We start from the raw sequence: 12818 nt of genomic DNA on the forward strand, positions 1-12818 counted from the left end.
GATGATAAGAAGAAAAATGTTATATAATATATAAATTTTCATTGGTGGGGGAAGCTGCTATAGATTATTGAATATGTAAAAAAAACTGTTTCATACTCGAGCGCGTCAGATATTGATACCATCAATGTAATACGTATTTTTAATAATGTTTGCATGATGTGGGTGGTTGTACGTAAGGGTTAAAAATGAAAAAAAATTCGAGCGCGTCAGATTTTCTAAGGGGGTGTTGAGTGCACCAAAAAATGCTCTCATTCAATAATCTGACGATTTCGATCTGACGGAAACTCGCGGCCACTATTATAATGTGCGAAAAAAATCTTCATTTAGAAATACTCAAGCGCGTCTTTATGTTTTAGACGTACTGTCCCATAATGCGGGAGAAGGAAATATCAAGAGCAGATAGTTGTTGGTTCACAGATGGATCAAAAACACCTTCGGGTTCTGGTGCAGGTGTTTTCAGTCTCAGACCCAGGACAGAGTTATCTACCTAGGAACTTATGCGACTGTATTTCAAGCGGAAATTCACGCTATTGAATTGTGTGCAGAGAGATTAGATAAATCCAACCTCACTCACAAGTCGATGAAAATATTCTCGGACAGTCAAGCGGCATTGGAAGCTCTTGACGTCTAAATTGGTAGCAAACTGCCAAAAAAGACTCTCCTCGATAGGAAGACTGAACAGATTGTCTCTGGTCTGGATTCCTGGCCATACTGGCCTGGAAGGCAATGAAGCTGCTGACTCTCTTGCAAAGGAGGATGCTGCAAGCGGCTTCATTGGACCAGAACCTGTCATTGGCATCGCTTTAGGCTTTGCCAAACAAACACTTAACTCCTGGATGGCAAGAAGAGTTGTGGACTTCTGTCAGGATCTACCAGGAATGGCTCACTACAAGGCGTTCATTCACCCTTCGAAGCTTGATTCCAAACAGTTGTTGGACAACAGTAGGAATGAACTACGATGTCTAACAGGCCTTCTTACAGGTCACTGTCATTTGAATCATCACATGCAGAGACTTGGACAATCGAAAGACAGTGTGTGTCGCCTCCGTCTGGAAAATTATGAAACTGCGGAGCATATACTTTGTGCCTGCCCCGCTGGGGACCGAATCAGGTACTTTGAGTTTGGCACTCTCACCATCTGACCTGAAAGACCATTCACCATACAAACTAATCGGATTCATTAAGAAGCTGAGTTTATTTGGCCGAGTGTGAATAGGTGTGAGCCACAATAAACCCTTATGGGTTGCGGTGAAGGGTCGAATGAACCCACTCACTTCAGACCTACCTACCTACCTATTGTCCCATAAACTGACGATTATCTAAAGGGGTTCGCCTAATCTGACAATTAAATATTTTTTTGAATTTTTTTTAATCATTGAACTCAATCAATTGAGAAGCTCAGGAAATAGCATGCAAATAAATAAGTGTTTCTTTTTTAGGTAGAATACATGTATTTATAAAAAAAAATTTGAAAAATTGCTCAAAAATATTGAATTTTCTATAATCAATTGAATAATCAATGAAGGAAAGAGAAATGGAACTTTCCATGTTTTTCAATACTTTTATTTGTAACTAATGTTACAAAATGGTAAAAGTGGTAAAAAACATAGAAAGTTTCATTTCTCTTTTCTTCATTATGATTTCCTACCACGGCTACATCCATCAATTAATTGGTTGATTAATCATCATCTTCATCACGAACGAGTCTCTGTGATCAGCTGTGATGGCGTCATGGCAACAGCATTCAGAGTGGGGACGGAGTGAGAGAGTAATAGATAGAGAAAAAGTGAAAAAGGAATAGAAACGCGGAGAGGGAAATATAGGCATCACGCAGCTACACGCATAGAACTTTCTCGACGAATTTTTGCTATTTCGGCTTGCGGAAATCGTCAGATTATATATTTTTCGATATCCTTGAATTATTTTTTCAAAATAAAAACTAAATTAATAGGGGCTCCCCTATTGAAACCAACCACACAAAATTGTACGCTAGACAAAAATGAAACAAAGAAAATAATCTTATAAATATAACCAAAGAAACAAAATTATACACTCGAAAGAATCAAACAATAAAACTCAAATGCGCAATAATACGTGTTTATTCGTCAAGCGATGGTCTCACATTGGCTGGTACCTGAGACAAATACACATATAAAATCCATCAAACTGTTCGATTTTTCTCTTGAAGATGATCACTTGGTGATCGAAACAAGCGTCGAGGTTTTAAAATAACGGTTTGGTGTTGGGAAAAAAACTCCAGTAATATTCACTAACATTCAATGCTAACCCATTCAATCGAAATGAATTCATATATATTGAAAACTGAAACTGAACAGATGATATTATTGTTATTTCCTTATTTTTTTGTTCACTTAGTTTCATCAAATAGGTATTTTTCATGAAATCATAATTCTGAGTGAGAAACAGGGTGGCAACTTGTCGACAAACTCCTGACTCTTTTTCTCTTTTGTTCCAGATCTCAGTTTTCCCATGAGTGTGGTCGACACGGGCCTGCCTTGGCTCCGATACTTACCACCAGCGCCCTTCACCCTCCCACTGACAATGCGTGAGAAAGACTCATTCCCCCGGAAGATGTTGGTGGCATCAGGAGGCCACAGCTCTCCGAAACAAGCGGCCGTATACCCGCTCTCCATCAGGGTACCCCCAGGAGACGAAATGCCCTTCGATCTCTCTCGGAACACGAGGTCACCAGGGCCTCATATGTCGCCGGCAAGTCGACCCCCCCAAGGCCCCCAAGACGCCGAGGAGCAGCCCCTGGACTTAAGGGTGGAGCACAAGAAAATGTCTTTGATGTTACTGCGACGGCAAGTGGAGGATGAGAATAGGAACTTGATATCTCCCACCCCTAGTGTGAGTAGTGATAAAGACGAAGTGATAGTGGAAGAGAGAAACAGTCCCGTTAGGAACAATAACAGTGCTAGCACTAATAACAGTAGTAGCAGTAATGGTTTGCCAAAGACTTTCAGCCCCCAACTATCGAACTATCCTGGTATGCTGTTTCCTCCTCAACCTATCCACCCCATGATGTTGGAAGTCATGTATCGCGCTCAAAAGGGAGAGAACCTGCCAAGACTTCCGATACCTTACCCTAGCTCTCCCTCTGGGTACCCTCAAAGATACCCCTTTGTCAATCCCTCGATGCTCAGTCCTCCAGTGAATCAGGTACCTTTCGACATGTTACGGAATCCGCCCACTCCTCAAACACCAAAAGTTTTCGACCCCGCAGGTGGAAAGCTCAAAGACAGGTACGCGTGTAAGTTTTGCGGAAAAGTTTTTCCTAGGTCCGCTAATCTCACTAGGCATCTAAGAACGCATACTGGGGAGCAGCCATACAAATGCAGGTACTGCGAGAGATCTTTCAGTATATCGAGTAATCTCCAGCGACATGTAAGAAATATTCACAACAAGGAGAAACCCTTCAAATGCCCGCTTTGTGAACGATGTTTCGGACAACAGACTAACCTAGACAGGCATCTGAAGAAGCACGAAGCTGACGGTCCGACTATCTTGGATGAGAGGAGTTTGCAAAGGAGGAACATGACTGCTAGGAGCATCAGCGAGGAGTCGTACTTTGAGGAAATCAGGTCCTTCATGGGAAAGGTTACTGATGGCAGGTTGCTGCAACACTTGCAACCGCCAAAGCAGATGCCAAACTTCCCCATTAACTTACCAAAACTCTTCGATTCTGGCAAGATGGGCCAGGAGAAACCTATATCTCCTGAGGGCAGCAAGAGGGATTCCTCTTACTTTTCAGATAAGGACAATTATTCTTCGAGATCCTCAACCACGTCGGAAGCTTCGAATAAGGAAGAGGACATCGACTGCAAAATGAAATCGACTATAGAATGCATGGATCAAGACATCGAAGACACGAGTGATAACAATAATAATAACACTTGATTCAGGTAATGGTATTGTGATAGTTCCACCTGTGTGGATAAGTTTGTGTAATAATGTTTTCAAAGTACCTTCAATATTTCTATTAGATAGACATTCAGCGGAAATGAGACGCGAGTGTTTTACTCTTCGATCGGTTTTAATTACTCTGTCTAATTGACGCACAATTTTGTAACCTAAATTGTATTAATGGCGTATGTGAAACGAGAACGGAAATTGTGCAAATATTGATGGCGATTTGCATTATTGAAGAGACTTTGAAATCTTGAGAACCTTCGAAAACCGTAAATTGTATCGTTGGTACAATAAAGTCAAAGTTTTTAGATTGTGAATTATCCTGCAAAAGTACTTTCATTACGTAATTGGGTAAATAAGTAACAGCCAGAATAAGTAATAGTTTGATGGTTTATCTTAGATCATATTGCCCAATAAGTGGGTCAAAACAAATGCATAAACTCGTGACCTACTCAAATTTAGCCTTTTGGAATATAATTGAAATTATTGTTATCATCACACTGATCAAATCAAAATAACATCAACAGAAATATAATAGATGACATGAAATATGATATATTAACTTCCTAATCATTACAAACAGGATGAAAGAGAGATTCAAATCTCGTGTAGATTTTAGACCTAACAGAATTTGAAATTCGATTTTCAACAATTTTGCCCTTTTACAAAGTAGCAGTTCATTCATGAAAAGGCGGCACCAGAATAACATCTTTTTGTAGAAAAATATTGTAATCTGAAATCTGTTTTCCGTTAATCAGCTGGTAATGGTAGAAGAAAAGAAAAAAACGGTTAGTTTTATAACATTTGAAAAAATGTATCTATTTATTTTCTATCATTTCTATCACACTACTCAACGAAGTTTGTATCTATCACAAACTAATGTCATTGATACTATTTGAAACAAAAACAAATTGACACTTGTCTTGTTCTGTGTTCTGTTGTGTTGTGGGGAACTGTATTCTTAACATGAATATTAAACTACCAATCGCCGTATTCGATGATTTTGTTAAGATTTTGAAACTTAAATGAAGATTTTTTACTCTGCAACAATATCAGAGTTCAAACACAATAAAAATGTGCAGTTTATGTTTGCCTCACCCATGTTAATCACATTCTCCATTTTCAAAAATGAAGTTTTGGTATATTTTTTTAAACCTCTTGAAAAATATGCTTCAATATAAAAATTTCAAATTTAATCGATAATTTATGTAAATCAATTTCCAACATTGATCAAAGTGAGACTTTGGTGTAGTTGACAATCTTCAAAATATAGTGAACAAAAAACATTGGTCTCAAGTCGACCCGAAAATCTGCTATTTTCTATATACTGAAATGATAGATATGCAAGAAGAGAAATCCTTAAATTATACCGTTATTGTAACTAACTTGAAAACGTTTTGGAGTTTGAATTGAAAGGTGTATATTTTTAGGAGAGAATAATTTTTTGTAAAAGAATGTTTTGGCTTTCTACTTCTCCATATTTGTACAAAAAAATGGGGGATTATTTCTTAGAAGGGAATAAAGCAATTGATTTCAAAATAAACTCCTTACAAGAGTTATTACATCATATACCATAAAATTTTAAAATGAAAAATTGTGTTCCAATTTTGAAACTCAATTCAATTGTAAAAACATGTTTACATCCTCATTATCAATCATCAATCAAAATTTGTACTTTTCAGAGGGCTATTGGACATAGGTATCATTATTTTGTTGTGATTGAAAAAAAAATGTGAAAATTGATGTATGGTGTTTTGAAAAGCAACTTCACATGTAGAACTCATCACTCACCTAAGAGCTCTTTCCACAAATTCACGGAAACCTAGTGATGTAGTAACTTCCTAATCAATGAAAATTCTGAATATAGCTGATGAATGAATTTGACGTCACTAACAACTGAATATTTCCGTTCACCAATCGTTCAGTAACTATATTTCATATATAAATGTGATAGTCATATAGTAGATTTTTCATTTTTGTTCTTTTGTATTTTTTCAACTCGATTCTTTTCCACACAATTCCTCATTTACTTAATCTTTTTAGAATTTTAGATCATCTTTCACATTCATTTAGATACTTATTGAAACACATTTTCTTTAATGAGACTAAGACAATCATTCTGCTATCACTCCTTCTCTCATTTCACCTCGCCTATCAATTTCAACAAATGTTCTTGTCAGTTGCAGACAAATTACTTTGTCTGCAATTCTTTTTTCCCTCAGATTTGCTTTTTTGATAATCACTTCCAATCTATATGGCTTTCCAAATCTAGCTGTGCCTCTGAGATGCATGAAAGATAAAGGAAGCTGGTAACTGTCCACTACCAACTTTTATCACGAAGTGAAATCAGGAAAAGAAGTTTTCCTTAAATAAATTTCGCAAGTGTTGACAACTACACATATAGCAGTAGGGAATTCTTTGTTTTGTGCAGATGGAAAATAATTGAATGATAATGAGTTTACTGCACTGTATTCACTACAAGAATTTCTCGATGATAATGAGTTCTTGTCTCACTCCGCCGGCTGATCTACCGCACATCCAATATTCAGAGGCACAGCTAGGTTTACCAAGCTGTACTTTGAAATATATTTAAATACTTTTTCTGTCAATTCAACTTCTTCTACTTTTAACTTTTCCTCACCTATTCTGTCTTTTATTTCCCCTTCATTTAGTCCTCTCAATGAATGAGTATTTTTATCAAGTCTATGAAAATTATATAATTTCCATGAGTTGTTACAAAATGCATCCTTCAACAGCATTTCGAACATCATTTGAAAATCTTGCTGATTATATACAAATTTGAATTCTGATTTCAATTACAACCTCTCTAATGTTTTCGTTTATATATGTGCCAATGCATTTCGTATCTTCTCTTTGTTTTCTTCTGAAACTGACTTCCTTATTTTCCGTCTTTCAAGTCTTTTTCTTCTCTTTTATCTCTTCTCTCTCATCTTCTACTTTCCTTTCTTTTCTTTCTCTCTCTCTCTCCAGACTCTTTTCAATCTTCCCATACTCTTTCTTCCCTCTTTTTCATAGATAATCTATTTTTTATCGCTGCATTTTTCCTTTCACCTTTTTTTCTCATACAGATTTGTCTTTTTTGTTCCCTCTTCATCTAGTCCTCTTAATTTACTTGTCATCGTATCATTCTTCTTCAACATAATGAATGGTTTTTTATCAAGTGTATGAAAATTGTATAGTTTTTATAAATTAACGTATTCTAAAAACACTTTATTATGTGATTTTCACTAGATAGTTCCTTAAAAACGCAACACGTGTTTCGCCATACAATGGCTTCCTCGGGCGTGTCTTAAAGACACGCTCGTGGACACGCCCTCGGGCGTGTCCGCGGGCGTGTCTTTAAGACACGCCCGAGAAAGCCATTGTATAGCGAAACACGTGTTGCGTTTTTGTTAAACTATCTAGTGAAAATCACACAATAAAGTGTTTTTAGGATACGTTAGTTATGGATTTTCATCAAGTATTGGCCGATTCCATCATATATTTTCATAAATTGTTAGAAAATGTATCCTTCAACAGCATTTCGAACATGGTTTTTGAAAATCTTGCTAATTTCATACATATCTGGATGGAAACATGGAAATTTTTCAATGAAATTAACCAACCATAAGGAAATGGGTATGTCATACCATATTGAACCATATCAACTACAGATTTGTTACATTTGAAATTAATAATACTATATTGATTAGTAGGGAACAGAATCAATACAAAAGGCAAAAATTTTAGGTTCATATGGCACATTTATGATCATGATATAGTAATTTTTACTATTTTTTTCGGTCGTAGATATTTAAATATACGATGTATGAGATTCAGTGACGCATTACAGTTCAAAAAACATCTCAACCCAATAATAGGAAGTGCATTCATATCACTCACACTCCTGAAAATTGTTAGTGATATTCCTCTCACTGATGAACATTTTTTCCATCAGATTCTCTCACTTCCTCCAACCATCAACTGGCACATTCTTCGGAAGAACGTGCTTCGTTAATGACAAATACTGAATTTATCTTCTATCGAAGAAAGTGACTTCGCCCAGCTTATAATAACTGGAAAGTGATTTTTATTAGGCGACGTGAAGCTGGAAAAAAGTAAAGCATTCAAAAACATAATTAGCGATTTAGTTTAATATATTCCACTCGAAGTAATTTGTAGTGCGTAGTCACATTTTATCTGATTCCTATAAGGTTAATTAGATGTTAGACATACAATTCTTTCAGTAATTAACTGCTCAGTCTCAGACCTATTTATCGCTCTCGATATGGGCATATGCTACTCCTCCTGTTGAAATTCACTTCCGCGAGCCTTTGGATGTTCAGTGAGGTCAACATGGTTGATTTCTGTTGACCTCCGTACGAAAAATGTAAAGAAGGTTGAGGTCTCATATCTCAAATTTTTGGTCGAGGCGTGCAACTTTACAGAAAGGATTTTTTCGTATCGAATCTAGTCGATTTCTTCTGATTTTATTTATTATAGTACAATCGTGTTTCGTCCATTCCACAGTTTTCACAAAAATATCACTTCTTCAACATTTTTCATCTTTCACTCAATCACTTTCTCTGCTGAAATCTTTTTCGTTTTTTTCCTCTTCCATTTTCTTTGTGTGCTTTTAACTACTGAGAGGCCAATTTATATTTGAACAGTAGAGTAATTCATTTATGTTTTCATTTTTCAATTTCAACAAGAACAACAACATTTCATTGAAATATATATAAATTATAGTCGATTCAGCATAATAATTAGTAATCAGCTGCCTGCAACAAATAACTTCATAACTTTTCTAAAAACTTTTATGTGCTTGTGAAAAGCAGGTTTCTTACTCTTCAGAGTGAGATCTTTGGCAATGAATCATGCCAAACTTATTCGCCCAGTATTATAGAATACACCTCACCTATATACTGACAACTGACTTTGGTTTGGCTTCAAAATTCCAGGTTCAAAATAATTTTTTAACTTTTTACGTTTCACTCTCCTTTTGTAGATTTTTCATTTCTTATATTATTTGTTCTGTGTTCACTTTCCAGCTATCCATTTATTACTTATCTCTGTCTCCCATTGTTTCCCGTGAAGTAATTTTTAGTAAGCTGAAGAATCCTCTTGTCTACTTTAATTTTTTTGCAGTCATTATATTGTGAGTAAATCTGAGTAAAATTTTCACTTTTCTCCAACATTCGTTTCGAAAATCATTATTATTTCATTTCATTTTGCTTTCTTCCTTCTTCTTCCTCTATCTAGGTTCTTATATCGCCTCCCCTATCTTTTTTGACTGTTATTCAATCGTTGTTTTTAAATAACTTCTCTTTCTACATTTTCACTAATTACTTTTTCTCAATAGTCACTTTCAATCTCTGTTTCAAGTATTTCTCTTTCTATAATCCCATCTTGGTTCACTAAATAAATACCCTGCTTTCAATCCTTCATTTATAGTTTTTTCACAGACTCATTTCCAACAATCACCTGAAAAATTTCTTTTTCTTATTACTTCATTTTCACTTCAATTTAATATTTTTATCAGTCACACTTTCTTTCCTTCTGTTCCTTTTTTTGTATTCCTCATTTTTTCTAGCGAATTCTTTGTAGCTTATCTCATTTCTCTTAAATTTTCTAATCTACTTTTCATAAATGTTTCGCAACCCCTCATTTTTCTTCTCTCTCAACTCCTTCTCTTCTTATTATCATTATTCTTCTCTTATATATTATTATTTCTTCTTATCTTTCCTTTGGAATAATTTTCAATAATTGAACTCATTCCATAATTTTTGTCCTTTTTTCATTTTCATTTTCTCTCATTCATTGCCAGTATTCACCTCCTCAATTTAATATCTTTTTCATTTTCCTTTCTCCTCCTGGTTCTTTATAGCTTCCTCTTTTTCTTCCTCTTCCACACCCTTTTCCTCCTTCTTTCCTTTATTCTTCATCTACACTCTATTTGGGTAATAATCTACTTGTTTCCTTTCATTTACTAAATACCTACTCGCCTCCACCTCTTCATTAATTCATTGTCTTGTTCGTTTTCATTTTATACCTCCATCAATTCATTCTACATTTTATCTCAAGTTTGTTTTCATCTCTAACTTTTTTCCTCTTTCAATACTTTCTGCATTTCTTCTCTTCAGTTGCTCTCGTTTTTCCCTTCTAGATACTCTCTTTCATCTGTTTACTTTTCTCATGTTTTTATTTATATATCTCCTATTTCATTTCATTTCTCCTCTTTGTTTCCTTCTGTAACTTTCTTCCTTACCCCCTCTCCACTGCGTTTTTTTATCTCTTCTCCTTTCTCTACTACTTCCTTTTTTTCTCTATCTCCAGTCTCTCTTCATTCTTTTCATACTCTTTCTCCTCTCTTTTTCGAATTAAGTTCACTTCATACATATTTCAGAATTAAATTTTGTTGCTGTATTTCTCTTTCACCTCCTCTTCAAATACAGATTTCATCTTCACATTTATTTTCTTCACATAGACATATTTTTCAGGTTTTTTTATTTCTTTTTTCCTTGTTGATCTTAATTTTTTTGGTACGAGGCTACAATGGCATCTTTGCACCGATTCAAACACTTTCTCTGTGTTTTTGGTTGTTGAACAGTTTTTTTCAGATTTTTCCCATTCCTTTCTTCCGTCTCACTTTTTATCACTTCCTTTCGTGAACTACTTTTTTTTTCTCCTATTTAATCAATAATATTATTCTTGTTTCCACTGTTTTGGCTTCTTTGTTGTGTGAAAATGTTTTTCTTTTTCATATAGTTGCAACCTATTTTTCATATTCACTTCATTTCTCTGTATTCTTTCTCTGATTAGCTGATACATTGTCATTTTCCTTTCACCTAGCTTCCATAAAGTTTTCATGTATATATTTCATACTATTGTTTACTTCTTGCTTCAGCTTTATATTTTGTTCTATTCTAATATTCTCTCATATTTTCCCTTTTTTTTTACTAATTTGTTTTAATTTTTTTTTCAATTCTACCTTACTCATATTCTTATAAATCTTTCATACTGTTTACTATTATGTGTTGATTTACTTTCCTCTGCATTTGTTTCTCATGCATTCAAAATCACATTTTTTTTTCCTTTCTCTTCGGAATTCATTTCATTTTTATACTATATCTATCATTTCTGATTCTATTTTTTTTTGTTTTCCTCAACAACTTGTCTCTGTTTTCAGAATTTATCATTGAACTTCTATTGACTTAAACCCTGTCATTATTGATTGAGACACTTTTTTCTATTCATCTTCCATTTCTTGTCTCTCATTCTTCTTCCAACCCTAAACTTTTCATTCCTAACATTGTCTTTTATTTAAGTTTTTTTTTGGTCTGATTTTCCATTTTCATTCACATTCATATTGCCACTTATTTCACAGTCACAATTTATTTGTGAGCCAACAGGGTATGAAAACGGTAACGAATGAAAAACAGCAGAAAGCAAAACCACTTCATATTGGCTTTAGAAATAGCTTTCCATAATAATCTTTCGCCGAATGTTTTACAGATGTTGTATCTCGAATAAAAACGAAGAATCTCCGTACATTAAGTAATAAATAAAATGTGTATCTTCTATCTTACCTGTTATTTCTACAACTCATAATTTTTCCAAATGAAGCGCAGCGATCCAATAAAATTTAATCTTCGGAATACGCTCTCGTTTTTTTTCTCGAAACGAGTTATTGGTGATGTGCCATAAGCTAGATATATCAGGATGGGAACGGATATCAGACATACTTCACAGTGCTTATTTTGTTGCTGATGCTCTCGATAAATACCATCAAACTGACGTTGCATTGAAACGTTGAGATTGTCGAGAATGTCATCCTGTATTTCCAAGATGTGCATTACGCATGAGAAACCCAACGATAATTTGATTAGCTCATTAGCTGGATAGGTGTTTGCATCGCTAGAACTCATTTAATTGTTGTTACACATGTTTATCTCTTTATGATGATCAACATGGCTAGTGTTGAGAAAGAAATCGCACAATGCAGGTTCCAAAAAATTTAAAGCCCATGCGAATTCCATGTATCAAGCCACCGTATCTTTTCAAATTTGTGATTTTTCCACCATTATCAGCAAATAACAACGCTGAAGTTAAATAAATATGGCATGTGTAGTTTTTAGGAGAAGGTAAATTTGAAAATTGTGTGATTCCTAATCCGGTATTCACTAAACTGTAGATAACAATAGGCTGAATCATACATTTTCTTTTTATGTAATTTACGAATAATGTGGGGTATAAGATAAGGAGTATGAGATGCCTATACAACAGCAGATTTTTTTGCCAATTCTAACAAAAATTCCCTTGATATAAGTTTTGGATTCTGGTATTTTTACAAGCACCATGTTTCACTTCTAGTTTATTAAAGCAATTAAAGTTTCCTCCCCAATTAAACACCGGCTAATCCAATTATTGTTGCTACCTGAAAATGAAGTGAATACGTTTATATCCGACAATCATAATATTTTGTTGAAATTACCTCCATAATTAAATATGTTCCATCATTTGCTTCCCCAACGGATTTGTGGATCTGCTCGCTGATGAAGATTAATAATTTCTTTACTCTATAACCAACATTTTTTTAAAAGAAATGTGGTAACCTTTGGATAGTGGTTATGTTTACATTTTTCTTCACTTCTGGTACTTTTCGGCATTCTCCACGTGATAGAAGATTTGACAGTTTCAGATTTTTGCGCCAAATAAACCAAAACTACATCCTCTGTAACAGTTTATCATTTCTTCACATCCAAGAATGAATCATAAACGTTTTCGGGCAGTAATTGTGCTGTAGAAGCAGCTGCTCCATTGGAAATTTCGTAAAGCACATTTTAAAACTCACTATTGCTGCTGCTTTCCATAGTTAATTGTGG

General features: G+C 34.8%; 1 protein-coding gene across 1 annotated transcript in view; it reads left to right on the forward strand.

Annotated features, from left to right (window-relative positions):
• The window catches only part of LOC111509791 (histone-lysine N-methyltransferase MECOM), a 167698-nt gene extending 162317 nt beyond the window's left edge, over positions 1-5381 (forward strand). Inside the window, exon 2 of the mRNA XM_074176086.1 lies at positions 2477-5381. Coding sequence (XP_074032187.1) covers positions 2491-3921 — 1431 coding nt within the window. The 5' untranslated portion in view covers positions 2477-2490 and the 3' untranslated portion in view covers positions 3922-5381. The remainder of the gene's footprint in view (positions 1-2476) is intronic.
• Positions 5382-12818: the final 7437 nt, after the last annotated feature.

Source organism: Leptinotarsa decemlineata, unplaced genomic scaffold, assembly GCF_025532065.1.
Source record: "Leptinotarsa decemlineata unplaced genomic scaffold, Ldec_3_MD MMD2_tig00001393_RagTag_RagTag, whole genome shotgun sequence".
NCBI classification, from domain to species: Eukaryota; Metazoa; Arthropoda; class Insecta; order Coleoptera; family Chrysomelidae; genus Leptinotarsa; species Leptinotarsa decemlineata.